This window comes from Chlorocebus sabaeus, chromosome 2 (assembly GCF_047675955.1).
Source record: "Chlorocebus sabaeus isolate Y175 chromosome 2, mChlSab1.0.hap1, whole genome shotgun sequence".
NCBI classification, from domain to species: domain Eukaryota; kingdom Metazoa; phylum Chordata; class Mammalia; order Primates; family Cercopithecidae; genus Chlorocebus; species Chlorocebus sabaeus.
The window spans coordinates 25,747,867-25,771,563 of NC_132905.1; the positions used below are offsets into that span (position 1 = coordinate 25,747,867).

A 23,697-nucleotide genomic window follows, 5' to 3' on the forward strand; every position below is an offset into this window, starting at 1 on the left:
ACCATGTTGGCCAAGCTGGTCTGGAACTCCTGACATCAAATGATCCACCCCCTCGGCCTCCCAAAGTGCTGGGATTACAGGCATGAGCCACTGTGCCTGGCCCCAGCTAAAAGTGTTCTTTCTATGAAAACCTAAGATAAATCCTCTGGAAAGTGGAGATGCTTTAAAAAAAAAAAACAACAACCCTCTAAAAACATGGTTAAATTTGGACCAGACAACAGAAAATCTTAGGAGGGAAAAAAAATCATAAAGATCAAGAAGGATTCTACACTGGGACGGCTTTGCAAGTATCTTTAAATTCTCATTGTAGTTAAAGAAACCTCGGATGGAATTTGTAGCAGGTTAATGTTTTATGCAGGAAAGACCAAGGGAATTTCAATCAAGAGACCATTTTCAAAGAAAATCTGTGGGCATTCACTGACACAGCTCGAAGAGGGGGCATTGGAGACGCTGTCGGAAACTCCACCATTAAAACATTTGGGTTCATACGTCAATATTTTCTTTATGTGCGATGAGAAAGTCCTCACTTTAAACAGCTCTTGTTGTCAGCCAGCTACCACCTATTGTTCAACAAATCCACATATACAGTGAAGGAGAGGGACATGCAGGGTCCTGGTCTAGTGCAGGGGTCACAGATGGCTTCTGTGCTAAAGGGTGAGCAGGCACCATCCATCAGGCACTGGGTTGCTGATGGAAGGGCGATGCTGGGGGCTGGGAAGGCAAAGGGCTCTATATCTTAACCTGTCTTCACAACTGCACTTTCTGGGAGAGGAGTTTAGCAGCGAGGAGCTGCCAGAAAGCAAGGTCAAGTGTGGTGAGGAACATTCGTGGTTGATTGCAAGGGAACCAAGAAACTCCACCCATCTCCCTGAAGACCGCTCCTTTCTTGCCTTTCTTTCAGACAACAGCCCATTAGACCATCCCAAAAGCCTGGAACCTGGATGCCCCAGTCTCTAGGGACCCGAAGGACTGGGGAGGGGAGGCATGGGATGCCTGAGTCACAGACACACAGCAGGGCCTCCTGGGGAGGCAGCTGGGGTAGTGGTTAGGGGTGCAGCAGGAGAGCCAGGTAAACTTGGGTTCAAATCCTGCCCAGTCCCCAATGGTTGTTTGACCTTTGCAGAACCTCTCTCTGCTTTTTGGTTCTTACCCACAAGATACAAGGGCAAGGCCAAGTGCTTCCCAGGGTGTTTTTGTCAGTGGTGTTCAAACTAGAGTGACTCCATCTTGAACAGGGGCAAAATGAGACTGAGACCTGCTGGGCTGCGTTCCCAGGTTAGGCATTCTTAGTCACAGGATGAGCTAGGAGGTCAGCAGGACTGGTATCACAAGATACAGGTCATAAAGACCCTGCTGATAAAACAGGAGGTGGTAATGAAGCTGGCCAAACCAACCAAAACCAAGATGCCCTCTGGTCATCCTCACCGCTCATTATATGTTAATTAAAATGCATTGGCATGCTAAAAGACATGACCACCAGCGCCATGACAGTTTACAAATGCCATGGCAACGTCCAGAAGTTACCCTATATGGTCTAAAAGGGGAAGGAACCCTCAGTTCTGGGAAGTCCTCGCCCCTTTCCAGGAAAACTCATGAATAATCCACTCCTTGTTTAGCACAGACTCAAGAAATAACCACAAGTATACGCTGAGCGGCCCATGCAGCTGCTCTGCCTGTGGAGTAGCCATTCTTTTCTGTTGTTACTTCTCTAATAAACTTGCTTTCACTTTATGAACTCACCCCAAATTCTTTCTTGCACGAAATCCAAGAATCCTCTCTTGAGGTTCCGGATCGGGACCCCTTTCTGGTAATATTTTGGGAAGCTGGGGAATGAGGTAGTGAGTATATATCACCCAGAGAGCAAGCATTTGTGAGCGCTTGTTCTCCTTAGCCCTGCTGGTCCAGGTGCCACATCCCACCCCGAGTGGGGAATTAGAAAGGCCTGCACCAGGCTCTTAGTTTTTCTGGAGGGAAGAGAATTTGAAGATCTCTAAGGATCAGGGGTCAGGTAAGATCTCCATCTTTCCCAAGATACCCAGCCCCAGAAGGTGTTTGATATGAGCTGCTCCACATCCTAGAAAGCTCCATTCCTGATTCAGCCTCTCACCAGCAAGGTGACACTGGGAAAGCTACTCCACCCCTCAGCCTCCTCTGTCCATGTGGAAAATGGCGCCTCCTTCCAAGGTTGAGGTTAAGATCCAATGGGACTGGTCGGGTGTGGTGGCTCACACTTGAAATCCCAGCACTTTGGGACACTGAGGTGGGTGGATCACGAGGTCAGGAGTTCAAGACCAGCCTGGTCAATATGGTGAAGACCTGTCTCTACTAAAAATACAACAAACTAACTGGGTGTGGTGGCACATGCCCGTGGTCCCAGCTACTCGGGAGGCTGAGGCAGAAGAATTGCTTGAACCCGGGAGGTGGAGGTTGCAGTGAGCCAAGGTCGTGCCACCACACTCCAGTCTGGGCAGCAGAGTGAGACTCTTGTCTCAAAAAAAAAAAAAAATCCAATGGGACTGTGCACATGAAGTGCTGAGCCTGTTATCCCTGGCCACAGCCTCAAGAAATAGCAGCCATTTTTGTTATAAATCAGAATAGTTATACAATAATATATTCTGTACAGCATTAATTATATTCATTTATCAAAACAATAATTATCATGGTACGTGATTACTATGATAATTATAATTGTACTACATTACTATTGTTAGGCACAGCAATATGGCAACAGGGTGTCTGAGTAGGTTGGCATATTTCTTAAGGTCACTTAATCCCAGGGACCCAGAACCAGAAAAGAAACAGCACAACTGGCCACATCCAAAGTGCAGGGTTTGCCTGCGGTTCCTGCTTCAACCACGAGGGCGCACTCAAAGCCAAACCAGAGGTTGGACCTACAGACTTCGGGGGTGGGGGTGTGTGTGCATGTGTGTGTGGTGTGTGTGTGGTGTGTGTGGGTGGTGTGTTTGTGTGTGTAGGATGTGTGTGGTGCCTGTGGTGTGTGTGGTGTGTGCGTGTGGGGGTGTGTGGGTGGTGTGTTTGTGTGTGTGTGGTGTGTGTGTAGGGGGTGTGTGTAGGGTGTGTGTGGTGTGTGTGTAGGGGTGTGTGTGTAGGGTGTGTGTGTGGTATGTGGGGTGTGTGTGTTTGTGTGGGGTGTGGTACATGTGTGAGGGTGTGTGGGGGTGTGTGTTGGGGGGAGGTGTGGTGTGTGAGGGGTGAGTGTGGCGGGGGGATGCAGGGTGTGTGGGTTGTGTGTGTGGGGGGTGGGTGTGTGTGGTGTGTATGTGTAGGGTGTGTGTAGGTGGTGTGTGCCGTGTGTGTGGGGATGTGCGTAGGGGTTGTGGTGTGTTAGGTGTGTGTGGGAGGGTGTGTGTGTGGGGTGTGTGGTGTGTGTGGAGATGTGTGTAGGGGGATGTGGTGTGTTAGGTGTGTGTGGGAGGGTGTGTGTGGGGTGTGTGGGAGTGTGTGGGACGTGTGTGGGGTTGTGGTATGTGGAGGGTGGTGTGTGTGTGGGGTGTGAGTGTGGGGATGTGTGGTGTGGGTATGTGTGGGTATGTGGAGGGTGGTGTGTGTGTGGGGTGTGAGTGTGGGGATGTGTGTGTGGGTATGTGTGGGTATGTGGAGGGTGGTGTGTGTGTGGGGTGTGAGTGTGGGGATGTGTGTGTGGGTATGTGTGGGTATGTGGAGGGTGGTGTGTGTGTGGGGTGTGAGTGTGGGGATGTGTGTGTGGGTATGTGTGGGTATGTGGAGGGTGGTGTGTGTGTGGGGTGTGAGTGTGGGGATGTGTGTGTGGGGTTGTGGTATGTGGAGGGTGGTGTGTGTGTGGGGTGTGAGTGTGGGGATGTGTGTGTGGGTATGTGTGGGTATGTGGAGGGTGGTGTGTGTGTGGGGTGTGGGTGTGGGGATGTGTGTGTGGGTATGTGTGGGTATGTGGAGGGTGGTGTGTGTGTGGGGTGTGAGTGTGGGGATGTGTGTGTGGGTATGTGTGGGTATGTGGAGGGTGTGGTGTGTGGGTGAGTGTGGGGGTGTGTGTGTGGGGATGTGTGGGTATGTGGAGGGTGGTGTGTGTGTGGGGTGTGAGTGTGGGGATGTGTGTGTGGGTATGTGTGGGTATGTGGAGGGTGGTGTGTGTGTGGGGTGTGAGTGTGGGGATGTGTGTGTGGGGTTGTGGTATGTGGAGGGTGGTGTGTGTGTGGGGTGTGAGTGTGGGGATGTGTGTGTGGGTATGTGTGGGTATGTGGAGGGTGGTGTGTGTGTGGGGTGTGAGTGTGGGGATGTGTGTGTGGGTATGTGTGGGTATGTGGAGGGTGGTGTGTGTGTGGGGTGTGAGTGTGGGGATGTGTGTGTGGGGTTGTGGTATGTGGAGGGTGGTGTGTGTGTGGGGTGTGAGTGTGGGGATGTGTGTGTGGGTATGTGTGGGTATGTGGAGGGTGGTGTGTGTGTGGGGTGTGAGTGTGGGGATGTGTGTGTGGGTATGTGTGGGTATGTGGAGGGTGGTGTGTGTGTGGGTGTGTGTGGGGATGTGTGTGTGGGTATGTGTGGGTATGTGGAGGGTGGTGTGTGTGTGGGGTGTGAGTGTGGGGATGTGTGTGTGGGGTTGTGGTATGTGGAGGGTGGTGTGTGTGTGGGGTGTGAGTGTGGGGATGTGTGGGTATGTGGAGGGTGGTGTGTGTGTGGGGTGTGAGTGTGGGGATGTGTGTGTGGGTATGTGTGGGTATGTGGAGGGTGGTGTGTGTGTGGGGTGTGAGTGTGGGGATGTGTGTGTGGGTATGTGTGGGTATGTGGAGGGTGGTGTGTGTGTGGGTGTGTGTGGGGATGTGTGTGTGGGTATGTGTGGGTATGTGGAGGGTGGTGTGTGTGTGGGGTGTGAGTGTGGGGATGTGTGTGTGGGGTTGTGGTATGTGGAGGGTGGTGTGTGTGTGGGGTGTGAGTGTGGGGATGTGTGGGTATGTGGAGGGTGGTGTGTGTGTGGGGTGTGAGTGTGGGGATGTGTGTGTGGGTATGTGTGGGTATGTGGAGGGTGGTGTGTGTGTGGGGTGTGAGTGTGGGGATGTGTGTGTGGGTATGTGTGGGTATGTGGAGGGTGGTGTGTGTGTGGGTGTGTGTGGGGATGTGTGTGTGGGTATGTGTGGGTATGTGGAGGGTGGTGTGTGTGTGGGGTGTGAGTGTGGGGATGTGTGTGTGGGGTTGTGGTATGTGGAGGGTGGTGTGTGTGTGGGGTGTGAGTGTGGGGATGTGAGTGTGGGTATGTGTGGGTATGTGGAGGGTGTGGTGTGTGGGTGTGTGTGGGGATGTGTGGGTATGTGGAGGGTGGTGTGTGTGTGGGGTGTGAGTGTGGGGATGTGTGTGTGGGTATGTGTGGGTATGTGAAGGGTGGTGTGTGTGTGGGGTGTGAGTGTGGGGATGTGTGTGTGGGGATGTGTGGGTATGTGGAGGGTGGTGTGTGTGTGGGGTGTGAGTGTGGGGATGTGTGTGTGGGTATGTGTGGGTATGTGGAGGGTGGTGTGTGTGTGGGGTGTGTGTGTGGGGATGTGTGTGTGGGTATGTGTGGGTATGTGGAGGGTGGTGTGTGTGTGGGGTGTGAGTGTGGGGATGTGTGTGTGGGTATGTGTGGGTATGTGGAGGGTGGTGTGTGTGTGGGGTGTGTGTGTGGGGATGTGTGTGTGGGTATGTGTGGTATGTGGAGGGTGGTGTGTGTGTGGGGTGTGAGTGTGGGGATGTGTGTGTGGGTATGTGTGGGTATGTGGAGGGTGGTGTGTGTGTGGGGTGTGAGTGTGGGGATGTGAGTGTGGGTATGTGTGGGTATGTGGAGGGTGTGGTGTGTGGGTGAGTGTGGGGGTGTGTGTGTGGGGATGTGTGGGTATGTGGAGGGTGGTGTGTGTGTGGGGTGTGAGTGTGGGGATGTGTGTGTGGGTATGTGTGGGTATGTGGAGGGTGTGGTGTGTGGGTGTGTGTGGGGATGTGTGTGTGGGGATGTGTGTGTGGGGATGTGTGGGTATGTGGAGGGTGGTGTGTGTGTGGGGTGTGTGTGGGGATGTGTGTGTGGGGATGTGTGGGTATGTGGAGGGTGGTGTGTGTGTGGGGTGTGAGTGTGGGGATGTGTGTGTGGGTATGTGTGGGTATGTGGAGGGTGGTGTGTGTGTGGGGTGTGAGTGTGGGGGTGTGAGTGTGGGTATGTGTGGGTATGTGGAGGGTGTGGTGTGTGGGTGTGTGTGGGGTGTGAGTGTGGGGATGTGTGTGTGGGGATGTGTGGGTATGTGGAGGGTGGTGTGTGTGTGGGATGTGTGTGTGTGGGATGTGAGTGTGGGTATGTGTGGGTATGTGGAGGGTGGTGTGAGTGTGAGGATGTGTGTGTGGGGATGTGTGGGTATGTGGAGGGTGTGGTGTGTGGGTGAGTGTGGGGATGTGAGTGTGGGGATGTGTGGGTATGTGGAGGGTGTGGTGTGTGGGTGAGTGTGGGGATGTGTGTGTGGGGATGTGTGGGTATGTGGAGGGTGGTGTGAGTGTGGGGATGTGTGTGTGGGTATGTGTGGGTATGTGGAGGGTGGTGTGTGTGTGGGGTGTGAGTGTGGGGATGTGTGTGTGGGGATGTGTGGGTATGTGGAGGGTGGTGTGTGTGTGGGATGTGTGTGTGTGGGATGTGAGTGTGGGTATGTGTGGGTATGTGGAGGGTGGTGTGAGTGTGAGGATGTGTGTGTGGGGATGTGTGGGTATGTGGAGGGTGTGGTGTGTGGGTGAGTGTGGGGATGTGAGTGTGGGGATGTGTGGGTATGTGGAGGGTGTGGTGTGTGGGTGAGTGTGGGGATGTGTGTGTGGGGATGTGTGGGTATGTGGAGGGTGTGGTGTGTGGGTGAGTGTGGGGATGTGTGTGTGGGGATGTGTGGGTATGTGGAGGGTGGTGTGAGTGTGGGGATGTGTGTGTGGGGATGTGTGGGTATGTGGAGGGTGGTGTGTGTGTGGGTGTGTGTGGGGATGTGTGTGTGGGGATGTGTGGGTATGTGGAGGGTGGTGTGTGTGTGGGATGTGTGTGTGTGGGATGTGAGTGTGGGTATGTGTGGGTATGTGGAGGGTGGTGTGAGTGTGAGGATGTGTGTGTGGGGATGTGTGGGTATGTGGAGGGTGTGGTGTGTGGGTGAGTGTGGGGATGTGAGTGTGGGGATGTGTGGGTATGTGGAGGGTGTGGTGTGTGGGTGAGTGTGGGGATGTGTGTGTGGGGATGTGTGGGTATGTGGAGGGTGTGGTGTGTGGGTGAGTGTGGGGATGTGTGTGTGGGGATGTGTGGGTATGTGGAGGGTGGTGTGAGTGTGGGGATGTGTGTGTGGGTATGTGTGGGTATGTGGAGGGTGTGGTGTGTGGGTATGTGTGGGTATGTGGAGGGTGTGGTGTGTGGGGATGTGTGGGTATGTGGAGGGTGTGGTGTGTGGGTGAGTGTGGGGATGTGTGTGTGGGGATGTGTGGGTATGTGGAGGGTGGTGTGAGTGTGGGGATGTGTGTGTGGGTATGTGTGGGTATGTGGAGGGTGTGGTGTGTGGGTGTGTGTGGGGATGTGAAGGGTGGTGTGAGTGTGGGGATGTGTGTGTGGGGATGTGGAGGGTGTGGTGTGTGGGTGTGTGTGGGTATGTGAAGGGTGGTGTGAGTGTGGGGATGTGTGTGTGGGGATGTGTGGGTATGTGGAGGGTGTGGTGTGTGGGTGAGTGTGGGGATGTGTGTGTGGGGATGTGTGGGTATGTGGAGGGTGGTGTGTGTGTGGGATGTGTGTGTGTGGGATGTGAGTGTGGGTATGTGTGGGTATGTGGAGGGTGGTGTGTGTGTGGGGTGTGAGTGTGAGGATGTGTGTGTGGGGATGTGTGGGTATGTGGAGGGTGGTGTGTGTGTGGGGTGTGAGTGTGGGGATGTGTGTGTGGGTATGTGTGGGTATGTGGAGGGTGGTGTGTGTGTGGGGTGTGAGTGTGAGGATGTGTGTGTGGGGATGTGTGGGTATGTGGAGGGTGTGGTGTGTGGGTGTGTGTGGGGATGTGTGTGTGGGGATGTGTGGGTATGTGGAGGGTGTGGTGTGTGGGTGTGTGTGGGGATGTGTGTGTGGGGATGTGTGGGTATGTGGAGGGTGGTGTGAGTGTGGGGATGTGTGTGTGGGGATGTGTGGGTATGTGGAGGGTGTGGTGTGTGGGTGTGTGTGGGGATGTGTGTGTGGGTATGTGGAGGGTGTGGTGTGTGGGGATGTGTGTGTGGGTATGTGGAGGGTGTGGTGTGTGGGTGTGTGTGGGGTGTGTGTGTGGGGATGTGAGTGTGGGTATGTGTGGGTATGTGGAGGGTGTGGTGTGTGGGTGTGTGTGGGTATGTGGAGGGTGTGGTGTGTGGGGATGTGTGTGTGGGTATGTGGAGGGTGTGGTGTGTGGGGATGTGTGTGTGGGTATGTGGAGGGTGGTGTGTGTGTGGGGTGTGAGTGTGGGGATGTGTGTGTGGGTATGTGGAGGGTGTGGTGTGTGGGGATGTGTGTGTGGGTATGTGGAGGGTGTGGTGTGTGGGTGTGTGTGGGGTGTGTGTGTGGGGTGTGTGTGTAGGTATGTGTGGGTATGTGGAGGGTGTGGTGTGTGGGTGTGTGTGGGGTGTGTGTGTGGGGATGTGAGTGTGGGTATGTGTGGGTATGTGGAGGGTGTGGTGTGTGGGTGTGTGTGGGTATGTGGAGGGTGTGGTGTGTGGGGATGTGTGTGTGGGTATGTGGAGGGTGTGGTGTGTGGGGATGTGTGTGTGGGTATGTGGAGGGTGGTGTGTGTGTGGGGTGTGAGTGTGGGGATGTGTGTGTGGGTATGTGGAGGGTGTGGTGTGTGGGGATGTGTGTGTGGGTATGTGGAGGGTGTGGTGTGTGGGTGTGTGTGGGGTGTGTGTGTGGGGTGTGTGTGTAGGTATGTGTGGGTATGTGGAGGGTGTGGTGTGTGGGTGTGTGTGGGGTGTGTGTAGGGGAGTATGTGGCAGGTGTGTGTGGGGGGAGAGTGTCAGGGGGTAGTGTGTAGGCGTGTGTGGTGTATGAGGGGTGTGTGTGGGGGTGTGGTGTGTGGGGTATATGTGTAGGGTGTGTATATGGTGTGTGTATGGGGGTGTTGTGTGGGGTGTGTGTGTAGGATGTGTGTAGTGTGTGTGGGTGGTGTGTGGGGGTGTGTGTGGAGTTGTGTGGTGTGTGTATGTACAGTGTGTGTATGGTGTGTGTGTGTGGTGGAAGGGGGAGTGTGTAGGGTGTGTGTGTGGTGTGTGTGGGGGTGTGGTGTGTGGGGTGTGTGTGTGTTTGTGTGTATTTTTCCCTTTCTTCCTTCATCACTTTCTCCTTTCCCACAGTCATTGCTACAGATACCCTTTGGCTAGTATCTCAGAAATGGGATTTGGGGATGAATGAGTGTTTAGAGGAACTGAAAGTTAACACAACATCTTTTTGATTTAGTTAAAGATGACAAACTCCGAAGATTTCACATATTCTTTTTTAACAGGCCAGTCTGACAGTGTTGCTGCCTCCCCATCCAGGGCTGGTGCCCACGAGCTTGCCCAGTTCCCACCTGGCCCACGCCCTCGCTGAGCTTTCCTGCCTGGTCTCCTGCAGGCACCTGAGGAATGGTTTCCTTTGGGACCTTGGTGGAATGTAGGGCAGTGTGGGACACTGAGCAAGGCTGAGCAGAGAGAGGGGCTGGAGTCTCTGTTTAGCCCCTGCTGTTTAACTCTTGGCCAAGAAGTTGACCATTTTCTGCCCTGACTGAATGGACTTGGAGCTTTGCCCCCAGCGTGCCCCACAACAGCTCCATGACCTGGGCAAATGATTTGTCCTCCCTCAGCCTTGGGCCCAAGTACATCCAAACCAACCCCCATGGCCTGGTCCAGGGCCAGTGGTCAGTGAGGTCTTCCATTCAGCCCTCGCCAAGCTTGGGGGAGGCCAGAAGCTTGGACCTTCTTACCCTGCTCTTCAGTATTTTCTGGAACTTGGATTCGATCTGGTTGTGGAAGAGATTCAACAGCCACCTGCGGAGAGAAGCACAGCCTGCCACTGAACATGGGGACAGCCGGGTTCCTGGGAAAGCTGGGCCCGGGTCCCTGGCCACGCTAGTCCACAAAGGAAGCCCTCTCCACCCCCTCCTGGCGCCCTGCTGTGTCCCAGTACATCCAGCCTGATTCGGTGTGTCTGGCTTCCCAGCCCCTGTGGCACCCCAATCATCGCATGATCACATTCAGTAGATTTGGGGAAGCAGCTTGAGAATCCACATTTTTCTCTTCTTTTTTGGGAGGGAGCGAGGGACAGGATCTCACTCTGTCACCCAGGCTGGAGTGCAGTGGCACAATCTCAGCTCACTGCGACCTCTGTCGCCTGGCCTCAAGCCATCCTCCCAACTCAGCCCCTGAAGTAGCTGAGACTACAGGCATGTGCCATCACGTCTGGCTAATGTTTGTATTTTTTGTGGAGACAGGTGTTATCATGTTGCCCAGGCTGGTCTTGAATTCCTGAGCTCAAGTGATTTTCTGCCTTGGCCTCTCAAATTGCTAGGATTACAGGCGTGAGCCACCACACCTGGTCACACTTTTCTAATCGAGGAAACAGAGACTAGAAGGGATGAAATGACTCGTCCAAGGACTTGTATATTTTTCGCAAACTCTCCTTCAACCAAAGTTTTGGTGTTCCTCCAATAGCCAGATTTCATTCACCTGACAGGGATCCCCTTGTCAGGTGAATGAAAGTTTATTTTTTTAATGACAATGATGCACCAATATTCCTGGCTTAAGTCTGTTCATCTCAACATCGTTGCCAGAGAATGATCTTCAAGTGCCTGTGCAAGCCACCTGGATCATTACAATTACCAGAGGCCAGGCTGAGCACCGGATTGGCCAGGAGCTGCAACCAGGAGTCCAGCTGGCAGTGCCCCGATGGAGACCTACCCCAAGTCTCCCGACATGTCCACCTCCACGTCATCGATGTCGCTGCTGCAGCTGGAGGCAGTAACTGTGGGCCTCCCTGAGGACTCACTGCCCAACAGAAGGTTGACTGAAATGCTGATGCCCTTGACACTCACATCAAAGGAGCCTTGTAGTTTCCTGGAGGAGATAAGAGAAGCCATGATTGGTTCCTAGACCAGGGTCTGCCACTATTTGTGGGGAAAATAGAAGTCTCAGTTCTTACCTCCAAATGGATGGAACTGAGCAGAGATGTAAGAATAACAAATAAAGCCATAAAAGATCTAGAAGAAAACCTGGATCCAGTATTTACAGTCAGGGCTGGACGAAGGCCTTTCTAGGCAAGATCCAAGACTCATAAGCCATAAAGGAAATCCTTGATAAACTTGTCGGCATAGAAAACTAAAACTTCAGTGGACCAAAAAAAATGCCATATGTAAAGTAAAAAACAAAACTGCAGTATGAGACATCCAAAGAGCCAATTTCCTTAATATATGAGCTAATTTCCTTAATACACAAAGAGCAAGCCAATACAAATCAACAAGGAAAGGAAAAACAACTCAAAAGGAAAAAAAAGATACGAACAGGAAATGCAGTATAAAATAAGCATATAAAAGTCATTAAAATAGCAATGACACCAGTTCTCACTTATCAGATTCAAAAAAACTTTTGAAGTTTTAATACCCAAGGCTATTGAATGTATGAGTAAAAAGAAGTCCCAGACACTGTGGCTGGGAGAGTACATTGGCTCAAGCTTTCTGAAACACAAATCAGTGAGATCTGTCCTCGTTCTAACACACATACTCTTTGGCCCAGTAATTTAACTTCTAAGCCTTTATCCCGTGGCTCTTCCTGCCAAGATATATGTGAGGTGTGGGACAGCTCACTGAAGCATCATGGGCAGTAGAAAAAAAAAAAGGAAGCAACCGACATGTCCACCAGCAGCGACAGGTTGAATAAGTTGTAGGCACCCATGTTATGCAGACTTTGAAAACAATAGGTCAAAATGTGGTCTATTCCAGGGGTCTCCAACCCTAATGGTGGTTGTCTGGAGCTGGGGGAAGGGAAATGGGGAATGATTGTTTAATGGGTAAGGAGTTTTCTCTTGGGATGATGAAAATGTTTTGGAGTTAGATAGGGGTGGATGTTGCACAATATTGTGAATGTATTAAATGCCACTGAAGGTATACTTTCAAATAATCAATTTTATGTTCTGTGAATTTCATATCAATTTTTAAAAGCACATTCAAAAAAGTGAAAAGAAATTGAGGTAGATTGTCATATGCCCATATAAAGAGATATTTAAGATATTTCACTGACAAAAGACAGGGTAGGAGAGTGTGGCCGGTTCCTTTCATGGAACTAGAAAGAATGTGCGTGTGTAGGTGACATATAAACTGGGCATCTTTCTAAAGCAATAGAATGTGAGCCACACGTGTAATTTTAAATTTTCCAGAAGATACATTAAAAAGATAAAAAGAAAGAGCTGAGATTGGTTTTAGTAATACATAGTATCATTTCAACATGTCATCAATATAAAAATTATTAATGAGATTTATTTATTTATCTATTTTGAGACAGGGTCTCACTCTTTTGCCCAGACTGGAGTGCAGTGGCGTGATCTTGGCTCACCACAACCTCCACCTCCCAGGCTAAAGCAATTCTCCTGCCTCATCCTCCCAAGTAGCTGAGATTACAGGTGTGTACCACTATGCCCAGCTAATTTTTGTATTTTTAGTAGAGATGGGGTTTCACCATGTTGACCAGGGTGGTCTTGCACTCCTGACCTCAAATGATCCACCTGCCTCAGCCTCCCAAAGTGCTGGGATTACAGGCATGAGCCACCATGCTTGGCCGGTGTTTTTTTTTGTTTGTGTGTGTGTTTTTTGTTGTTGTTGTTGTTGTTCTTTTTTTAAATACTAAATCTTCAAATTCAGTGTTGCATACTTAGAGTAGATCTCAACTTTTACCAGGCACTTTGCAAGTACTCAGTAAAGGCATGGCTGGTGGCTACTATTTTGGGCAGTGCAGGTCTGAAGTATAAATATGGCCATGTCAACCATATTTGGGCTGTTCCTTCTGTTATGGGCTGCTCTGTGTCACCACCTGCCTCCCAAATTCAAATGTTGAAGCTCTGATCCCCAGTACCTGAGAATGTCACAGTATTTGGAGATAGGCCCCTTGAAGAGGTGATTACATTTAAATGAGGCCATTAGGGTGGTCCCTAATCCAATCTGCCTGGTGTATTTATAAAAAGAGATTAAGACATACAGAGAGAAACGGGGTTTCTTTTCTTTTTCCTTTTCTTTTTTTTTTTTTTTTTAAAGAGATGAAGTCTCGCTCTGTCCCCCAGACTGGAGTGCAGTGGCGTGATCTCAGCTCACTGCAACCTCTGCCTCCAGGGTTCAAACAATTCTTCTGTCTCAGCCTCCTGAGTAATTGGGATTATAGGTACCTGCCACCACACCTGGCTAGTTTTTAAAGTTTTAATTTATTTTTTATTTTTAGTAGAGACTGAGTTTCGCCATGTTGGCCAGGCTGATCTCGAACTCCTGACCTCAAGTGATCTTCCCACCTCAGCCTTCCAAAGTGCTGGGATTACAGGGGTGAACCAATGTGCATGGCCTCAGAAATGGGATTTCTTAAGCACAAAGGAAAGACCACGTGAGGACAATTGCCAAAGGGCAACCATCTGCAAGCCAAGGAGAGTGGCCTCAGAAGAAACCAGGCCTGCCAAAACCTTGACCTTGGCCCCCAGCCTCCAGAACTGTGAGAAAACACATTTCTGCTTAAGCCACCCAGTCTATGTTTGTTATGGCAGCCCTAGCACATGAATACCCCTTCCATCCAAGTGCCTCTGAGGTCAGAGATCTGTTCAAAGTGCCTGAGAGCCAGAGCCCCTGGAAGCAGCTTTTGGCCAATGACAAACAGGAGGAAGGGTGACAGGGCGGGGCTGGAGTAACTCAGAGGTGTGTTCTCTGCTGTCCCTGAGTCCCCCAGCTAGACAGAGCTTCACTTGCCCACCAGGCTGACTTCCTTCCCTTCCCTTCCTCACTTCCCCACTCCCCTGTGGATTTCCTCAGATCACTTCCAGGATAAAGTATTGCACTGGAATTCTTGCCCTAAGGTCTGCTTCTGTGGGAAGCAAACCAAGGAGACATGATATTATCGCACTTAGCCCTCCCGTGACTCCATCAAGGAAGCAGGCCCGTCCCCCTTGGGAGATGAGGAAGTAGAGACTCAGAGAGGGAAAGACGCTCATCCAAGAGCCAGGACTCAATCCCCAGGCCACCTCTGGGCTTGGACTCCATCTGTCCACCACGTGGCCTTTCTGATGAGCTAGGAACACCTTGGACCTAAGAAGGATGGGGCGAAGGCCAAGGCCAAGAGCTCCAGGGCCTGGGAGCAGGGCTAACTTACAAGAATGACTTGCGCACCTTCCACCTGCCCTGGACCCGGATGAAGGAGTCGGAGATGCTGAGACTCAGGCCCTGGCCAGGGACAGGCCTCAGTGCAGAGTGACGCAGCTCACAGCTGTGGATGTTCAGGCTGAAGGGAGAGACATGGAAGGAGGTGTCAGCCCTGGGCCTGGACCCAGCCTCACCAGGGACCTTGCTCCCACCTTTGCAGGCCTCCCCTCTCCACAGTGGGGACTAGATCAGCAGGATCTGCTCCAGGTGAGCACCAGGTGTGTCCCAGGCACCGACCATGTGTCCATGCTAAGCACATTACATTCTTCATGCCATCTGGGCCACACTGAGGGAGTCAGGACTGTTCCTGTTTCTTTTCCACAGAAGGGGAAATAGAACCTTGAGGAAAGGATGCAATTACCCGCAGTTTTGCAGTCAGCATCAGAAACCATGAATCTAATGACCCCAGGTGGCATCCTCAGGAGGTCCGTAGACATATCTCTTTGGGTTCGCAGCTCCTGCTAACCCTCCCCTCTCCCAATACATCCAGGTAGGCGGGAAACAGATTCAGGGAATATGGTGGCAGCCTTAAGAGAAGACCCAAAAGGGTCAGCAAGGTTGCCAACAGTGGGAAAAGAATGGTCAAGTTCTGTTTTATTTGCCTGGCACATAGTAGGTGCTCAATAGATGTTTGCTGATGGACTGAATAAAAGAAGGCAGGAATGAAGGAAACACTCAGTAGCAGTGAGCGGGGAGGGGTACAATGTGCTACGGGCCTGATGGTACTTTCTTCACTGCCCAACCCTCGAAAAGCAGTTGACGCCATTTTAAAGTATCAACTGCTCAAGTCTAGTGATCTTTTGAAGTCTTGGCTCAAATGCCATCTTCTCTGGGAAGCCTTCCCTGACTCCCCCAAGTACAAACTTCAGCTCTAACCATTGGGCTACTAGATTTAAAGTGTAAGGTCTATCTTCTCTTCCAAACTACATCCAGTGGCCAGATTGGATCTTGGATTAGCACTCTGAAGGAGGAAGCAGATAAACCCCATTTTACAGGTAAGGAAACCAAGGCTCAGGTCACACAGCCAGATATTAAGGTCTTCCTTAATATTTGCTGCATGAATGAGTGGAGGAGCTCAATTCCTTCCCAGAATTTCCTTCTGAACTCTTCAGGGAACTATCCCACTGTCTGCCCCAGAGAGGTCCCTCCGCAGCCCAATCCTGAGGCTCTCTCTTCCTCACTCTCCAATTTGCCCTCACAGCCAGCTCCAGCCACCTCGGAGCCCCAGCAGAAGGGAGAGCCCCACCTGCGGAACTCATAGCTCCCACGGCCGGCGTGGGGGATCCTGACGTCCCCGGTGAAGTCAGGCAGCGTGATCCTGAGCAGCTCACTCTGCAGAGCCAATAGTCCCTCCTGGGCCGCTGTGGACAGGAAATAGCTGGGAGTCAGCTTGATCTGCCTGCCTCCTCCCCTGCTCTCCCCTACGGTGGCTCCCACCTGCCCTGAAGAGAGAGGTCAACATCGTTATTAGCATTAAGTACACTGACAGGATATGAGCCCCTCTGCGTGCCAGGTAGCGTGAGGGACACTCAGAGGCGTCCCTGCATTTCTGTGGCATTGTTAGGTTCATACCCATTTTACTGACAAGGAAATGGAATGCCTTTGCCAACAACTCCCTGAGGGCAAAAGTTCGGTGCGCTTGGACAGGTGGTCCTCCTTCTTGTCCTCCATGGCATCTGGTCTGTGTAGAAGAAATTGGAAGGATTTGGGGGCTAGAGAAAGCGGGCATCTTTCTAGCTGGGTGACTTTGACAAAGTCCCCAAACAACCTTCACTTTGTTCATCTGTCAAAGAGCAATGACAACAATACATTTGCTAGGCGTGGTGGCTCACGCTTGTAATCCCAGCACTTTGGGAGGCTGAGGCAGGGGGATCACCGGAGGTCAGGAGTTCGAGACCAGCCCGGCCAATATGGTGAAACTCCATCTCTACTAAAAAATACAAAAATTAGCCTGGTGTGGTGGCACACGCCTGTAGTCCCAGCTACTTGGGAGGCTGAGGCAGGAGAATCGCTTGAACCCAGGAGGCAGAGATTGCAGTGAGCCGAGATCGCACCACACTCCAGCCTGGGCGACAGAGTGAGACTCCATCTCAAACAAAACAAAACAAAACAAAACTTTCCTCATTGGGTTGGCATCGAAACTGCAAAGCAAGAAGAGGGCTGGGAGGATAACAAGCATTCCTAACTTGTGCCTGGCATACAGCAGGCACTCAGTAAATGCCTGGAACAGCAAACAGGGTTTATATTATTAAAAATATGGAAAGGGTCCGGGTGCAGTGGCTCACGCCTGTAATCCCAGGACTTTGGGAGGCTGAGGCAGGCAGATCATCAAGACCATCCTGGCTCACATGGTGAAACCCTGTCTCTATTAAAAATACAAAAATTATCTGGGTGTGGTGGCTCGTGCCTGTAATTCCAGCTACTCGGGAGGCTGAGACAGGATAATCACTTGAACCAGGGAGTTGGAGGTTGCAGTGAGCTGAGATTGCGCCATTGCACTCCAGCCTGGTGACAGAGTGAGATCCCGTTTCAAAAAAATAAATAAATAAAAATAAATAAATAAAAAATAAACATAAAAAAGGAAAGGACTAAAATGCCCAACCTCAGAGGACAGGTTACATAAACATGCTGTGTGTGCACAGTGCAAAGGAACAAAAGACAAACTCTCCTGATTTACGGTTTCAATGCAAGTAGCAGTTACCAGGTCCCACTGTTCCGAGATCTGAGGGACCCACGTTTCTGCCCCTAAGGCAGGCATGGGTACGCAGATGGCCAGCGGCCTCCCCTTTCACCTCTTTCCAATTTGCTCTTCTCCCTCTAGCAAACGCCAATGTTGGAGTCCCTCCGCCTGGAACACTACCCCTTGTCCCTGGGTAATTCCCACTGTCTTTTCCATTTTACTTTATCCTGGATCCTTCCCTGATTTCCCTCTCCCTGCCTCGAGCCACTCTGGGCTCCCAACAACCCTACTTAAGGGAACGTTGTTATCTCATTTAATAGGTAAGGCAATTCAGGCTCTAGGAATGTGAGAAGACAGGTGGTCAGTGCCTGTCCATATCCTTGAGTCTTTCCAGTAAGTGACAGTTGACTCCCAGCTGCCAGTGTCTGCCTCCCTGAGCCTGTGTGTCCTGAGGCTCTTTGTCCTGGAACTGCAGAAAGCAGGTACATGCAACAGAAGTGCTGGGGCACTGACAAACCCCCGGCCCAGAAACCCTCAATGAATCACTGTGGTGTATAAATATCCCAGTTCCCTTGCCACCTGGATAGTCTGGAGGCTTTGTTTCAACATTTTAAAAGAAATATTCCTACTTTTGCTCATTCTTTGTTTTATTTTTATTTATTTATTTTTTTGAGACGGTCTCCCTCTGTTGCCCAGGCTGCAACGCAGTGGCATGATCTCGGCTCACCACAACCTCTGCCTCCCAGGTTCAAGTGATTCTCCTGCCTCAGCCTCCCAAGTAGCTGGGATTACAGGTGCCCGTCATCATGACTGGCTAATTTTTGTATTTTTAGTAGAGGTGAGGTTTCACCATGTTGGCCAGGCTTGCCTTGAACTCCTGGCCTCAAGCTATTCACCCACCTCGGCCTCCCAAAGTGTTGGGATTATAGGTGTGAGCCACTGCGCCTGGCCTGCCCATTCTTTAAAACTGAGGAATAATATACATAAAGTACCTAACGGGCACAAATTTTAAAGGTATCGCTAAATAATTTTTAATGTTTATTTTGTTTATTTTTTTTTTTTTGAGACAGAGTCTCGCTCTGTCGCCCAGGCTGGAGTGCAGTGGTGCAATCTCAGCTCACTGCAAGCTCCACCTCATGGGTTCACGCCATTCTCCTGCCTCAGCCTCCCGAGTAGCTGGGACTACAGGTGCCCGCCAGCACGCCTGGCTAATTTATTTTTATTTTTACTTTTAGTAGAGATGGGGTTTCACTGTATTAGTCAGGATGGTCTTGATCTCCTGACCTTGTGTTCTGCCCGCCTTGGCCTCCCAAAGTGCTGGGATTACAGGTGTGAACCACCATGCCCAGCTTTTAATGTTTATACAGCCCTGTGATCACCACCTGGATCAAGATATGGCACCTTCTAGTACCTCGGCAGGCTCCCCTCCCTCATGCCCTTCAGGGTCTCTGCCTGCTTCTAGAGGTGACCACAATTCTGACTTCTAGTTCAGAGGCATGTGTTTCCAAACTTTATGCAGAATTTTCCCAGCTTGGTGGTTCCCATCGTCAGAGGTGGTGGCTGGTTTAATTGCACACTCTCTCCTGGCTGCCCTCCCTTCCTCATCTTAGTACCGATTCCCTACAGTTTTTCCTGGAATCATTTCTCAAATCAACCACTTGCACGCAAAGCTGTGTTCTGTTGGCTGGTGGTGGACCTCATTACCACAAATAACGTGCCTAGGGCACTCAGCTGGTGGGCAGTGAGGCCAGAATTGGAGCCAGAGCTGCCTGACCCAGAAGGTGGCACTGCCCCAGGGAGAGGGTCTGGTCTGTGTCCCCACTCCCTGTCTCCACTGTACACAGAGCAGCCTGGGGCCTGGGTTTGCCAAGTCCAGCCAGCAGACATGGCTTCTTACCATACTCCAGTCCCTTGTCGGTGATCCTGGCGACCAGGCCGGGGTTGGCACCCAGAGCCTCTGGGGTGGACGTGAGCAGCAATGCCAGCAGTATGGACGGCAGGGCCCCGGCCAAGGCCCCCATCCTAGATTCCCAGTGCAGTGGGCTGGGACTGTCCCAGCTGTGGATTGGGCCCAGGTCCCTTAAGTGGCCAAGGTCTGATGGCTGGGGGCAGCTCCTGAGGGTGGGTGGGCTCCTGGGAGCGGGAAGGGGAGGCACAGGGACTGGAACCTGCTTGCGACATCACTGAAGTCATAAGGTCATACTTAGAAGCCAGTTTTCACTGCCCAGATCAGTGGATGAGGAAGCCTGGCTTCTATGATCATCCCTGTCCACCCTCCCCACAGAAAGACCCACATTCATCACCATTCATCTTGCCTCATCTCAGCCAGTCTCTTAAGAGCTCGGCTAGGAAGGCTTGGTTTTGCAGATGAGGAAACTGAGGCTCAAAGAAGCCACATAGTCCCCTTAAGATCTTACACCCAGCAGACGGCAGGGTTGAGAGTGAAGCCACGTCTGGCGCCATCCAAACTCTCTCTCTCTCTCTTTTTTTTTTTAATATACCGGCTCTGTTTATTTAAAAAATAAATGTTTTCCCCCATGGGAAAAAGCCTCTCTCAAACCTTGCTGGTGATAAAATTTTCTGGAAGGCAATTGGCAAATGTTTAAACAGCTACATGCCCTGTGACCCAGGAATTCAATTTCAAGGACTTGCCCCTAAGCACATAATTGCGTCAGTGTGCCAGTAAATCACTGCTCTAAGATACCATTGCTATGCTGTGTGAAACAGGAGAAGTGAGACCCAACCTCATGTATCCAACAGAAGGTCATTGGTTAAATGAATTATGACACACACTTTAAAGTGAGGCTGCAGAAATAAAGGTATTTCTTGGCAAGGAAAGGGGTCTCATGAGGCATCCATTTCCAATGGCACCATAGAGTAAGGTTCTATTTTGGGGGGTTCAAAATAGGCTTCCATATTCAACAATCTGGAAAATATTTAGAAAGGAGTCATGAGGCCTTGTCTCTGGTTAGGAGGTAGAATTATAAGTGTTAAAAAAAAAAAGGTTTTGCTTGTTGATATGTAAATTTTTTTTCTTTTTTCATTTTTTGAGACAAAGTCTACTCTGTTGCTCAGGCAGAAGTGCAGTGGCACGATCATCGCTCGCTGCAACCTCAACTCCCTCGGCTCAAGTGATCCTCCCACCACAGCCCCCTGAGTAGCTGGCACTACAGGCGTGAGCCACCATGTCCAGCTAATTTTTTGTATTTTAGTAGAGAAGAGGTCTTGCTATGTTGCCCAGGCTGGTGTCGAACTCCTGAGCTCAAGTGAGCCTCCTGCTTGGCCTTCCAAAATACTGGGATTATAGACTTGGGCCACCATGCCCAGCCTCTAAAATTTTTATTTTCTTGGGGGTATGGTCTCTGGCATATATTTGTCGTAAGTAAAGATACTAAAATTTCATTCTGGAAAACAAAATTTATAGTACGGACTGTGCTTAATTTTTAGAGTTTTGCCCCAGCCCTGCTTACATTTGGGAGTTCTGCTCTGCCCTCACCCCCAGGAAGCCTTCCCTGACCACTCCCATGCTTCTCTGGATTCTAGAAAGGGTCTCCCCTGAGGTCCCAGAACCCTTCGCACTTTCCCCACCACAGCATGAACCGCTCTGCTTTTTGGTAATTGTGGTCCTTTAAAAATATGCCCACGAATTGTTTGATACTCCTTCCATCAAAAGGTTGTGTTTCTGTCCCCTTCCCTTGAAATTGGGCAGGTCTTCATGATGGCCTCAACCAATCGAATGTGGTGGGATTAACAGGGTGAGTCCCAACAGGTCACAAACAGCACAGGCAGGCACTGAGGTTAAGATCAGGACGTCCCACATTAAGCCCAGGGAACCCCACAGTCCAGGCCTCTCTGTTCCTTTGTACTGTGTTGTTCCTGTCACTGGGGCTGAGGTTTATTAGGGTCCTCTTCTGTCCCTCCCCTCAGCCCCCACCCCACCAGTCTGGTGGCTCCTTGCAGGCAGGGCTGAGTCTTCCATTTCCTGAGATCCTTGCAGCACCTGGCAGGAATTGAAAAGAAACTGATATTTATTGAGCACCTACTATGTGCAGGTGCTGCGCTGGTTAAGCTGCACGTCTCCTCTCATCCCTGCATCAGCAACCCCAGGTGCATATTTTAGTCTTGTCTTGAGATGAAGAAATTGAGGTTTGGCAGGGTGAAGTGATGTAGGCCGCAGTCATCCAGCAGGAATTTAAGTCCAGGTCTGCGGGATGCCATTCCAAAATGCTGGTCAGGGCAGGCTTCTTTTGGGAGGCAACAAACTGAGCAGAGGCCTCAGGGTGAGGAGCCAGACTTTGGGAGGCTTTGGAGCAGGGAAGGGCTCACAGGTGCATCCCCAGTGTGCCTAGGGGCTTTTGCTTCCTGGACCTCAGCCTGCCCAGGAGCGGAGGAGAGTGGGGGAGGACATTCTGGAGCATAAGGATCTTATGGGGACATAGATGTCACTCTTCCTCTGGCCACAGTTTAAGGATGTCCCTGGCTAGGGGTCATTTGCAGGGTTGGGAATTTCCCACAGCAGCCACCTTAGAGTTGCCAAGTGGCCCAGGCCCAGCCTCCACCCCTGCAGGTTCCCAGTCCTGGCTAAGGTCCCTGCGGATGGCCCAGGACCCAGCAGAGACCTCAGAGAGCAGCATGACCCCAGTGCTGGTCAGAACCCCTGGGCCTTTCTCCTATCAGGCTGTCCATCCAATTCCACAAAAGCAACAGCTGCTACCACTCTGGCCACCACTCAGTCTTGTTGCAGTGAAATAGGGACTCTTTTAACAAGGATGTTTATTGTGTTCTTGTGCAGGAGAGGGTCCCCAGAAATGGCAGTGCATCAAATGATGGACAGGCAATCATAAAACTGTCCCTTTGACATAAGTGGCCACGAATGGCGCAGAGAGGGAGAGGAGTTCCCTAACAAATAGTTGACGTCATCTGGAGCCAGCAAACCACAATTCCCTGGTAAGGTCTTAACCATGAGCAGAAGGGCAAATGGAGGAGTCTGACTTGTATATGATCTTTCTCTTGCTGCGGCAGACCGGTAGGGGAAAATCGCCCCAAGTGAGCATGCGCACAACCTTAGTAAACACACTGCGCGTGCGGCCCCTCCCAAGGGTTGGCAGGTCACTGCGCACGCAGGGATGGCGTAACAGCCCGCCCAAGGAAGGAACCCCAGAACCAAGCCAGTGTATAAAAACCCCGAGCCAAAGGCTGAGCGGGGCACTTGATCTCTCAATTGCACTTTGCTTTCTTTTTTTTTTTTTTTGAGACGGAGTCTCGCTCTGTCGCCTAGGCAGTGGCCGGATCTCGGCTCACTGCAAGCTCCACCTCCTGGGTTCACGCCATTCTCCTGCCTCAGCCTCCCGAGTAGCTGGGACTACAGGCGCCCGCTACCTCGCCCGGCTAGTTTTTTTTTTGTATTTTTTAGTAGAGACGGGGTTTCACCGTGTTAGCCAGGATGGTCTCGATCTCCTGACCTCGTGATCCGCCCGTCTCGGCCTCCCAAAGTGCTGGGATTACAGGCTTGAGCCGCCGCGCCCAACTTTGCTTCTTTCAACAAACCTTTGCCTCTGCTTTAAAACTTGCCTCCATCTCTCAATTGAATTCTTTCCTCTGAGAAGACAAGGGCTGGCAGTGCTGCAGACTCGCCGCCGATACCATTCTGACTACAAAAGTGTTACTGAAAAGATTTTGAAAAACCCAGAATTTGGAATCCGTAGTGTCTAGAATACTGAGCAGCAAATAGTAGATAATTGCCAAAGGAATAAACAAACCTTAACGTTTATCTTTATGGACTCTGGGGCCAGATGGCCAGGATTTGAATCCTGACTCCCCCACGGGGTGACTTTGGGCACTTTGTGACTCAGTTTCCTCATCTCTAGTTGGGTTCAGTCAGATGGTGGCATGGCAGGAGGCCAGATGTCAGGGCACTTTTCCCTGCTGTCTTCTCTTGATCACAAGTGTGGCAGTTGGCTGTGTCCTTCCTGATAAGCCCTTGTCCGTGGCTCCCATTATCTCCCTGGGCTGGGATACCCAGATGCTTTTCTTTGCTGCTTGAGCCTTAGGGATAACAGTCCCTGGTTGGTTTCCTCAAGCTTGTCCCCCAACTCTAGAAATAGCCACTTTATTCAAATCCCAAGAACCATTGCAGTTGGATTCTCTTTTCCTGCCTGAACCCTGATGGACACAATTAGCAACACTGTGCATTTCTTCTGCACTTACTCATCTTTTGTGCAAACGCCTGCCTGTTGCAGAGAGCTTTGAATCCTTTTCCAGAGTCTGCACAGGTTTTTGTCAAGGCCCTGCTGCTAATGGACTGGGGGACCTGGAACAAACTCCACCCCTCTCTGATCCTCACATTTCCCCCAAATGCAGATGAGGGCTGGGGACTAGGACAACTTTTCAGAAACAAAGATGTGCAGGCGAGTCCCCCAGGGATCTTGTTTAAATGCAAATCTTGATCCATCGTGTTCCTCTGGGGGCTACGCCTCTGCATTTTAACAAGCTCCCTGGTGAGGGTGATGCTGCTGACCATGGATCATGCTTGAAGCTTTGGGAACAAGGGACTAAATGAGCTCTGAGTTCCCTCCGAGCTCAGCAGTTCTCTCACTCTTCACTCTCCTTTTCGATAGTTTTCTA

The 23,697-nt window shown here is 51.1% G+C and overlaps 1 protein-coding gene across 1 annotated transcript in view; it reads right to left on the bottom strand.

Moving 5' to 3' along the window:
• LBP (lipopolysaccharide binding protein) overlaps positions 1 to 19,111 on the bottom strand; it is a 36,369-nt gene extending 17,258 nt beyond the window's left edge. Inside the window, exons 1-5 of the mRNA XM_073011679.1 lie at positions 18,971 to 19,111; positions 15,640 to 15,754; positions 14,344 to 14,472; positions 10,909 to 11,064; positions 9,936 to 9,999 (exon numbers count right to left, since the gene is read on the bottom strand). Of these exons, the coding sequence (XP_072867780.1) occupies positions 9,936 to 9,999; positions 10,909 to 11,064; positions 14,344 to 14,472; positions 15,640 to 15,754; positions 18,971 to 19,094 (588 nt within the window). The 5' untranslated portion in view covers positions 19,095 to 19,111. The remainder of the gene's footprint in view (positions 1 to 9,935; positions 10,000 to 10,908; positions 11,065 to 14,343; positions 14,473 to 15,639; positions 15,755 to 18,970) is intronic.
• Between the last annotated feature and the right edge of the window lie 4,586 nt (positions 19,112 to 23,697).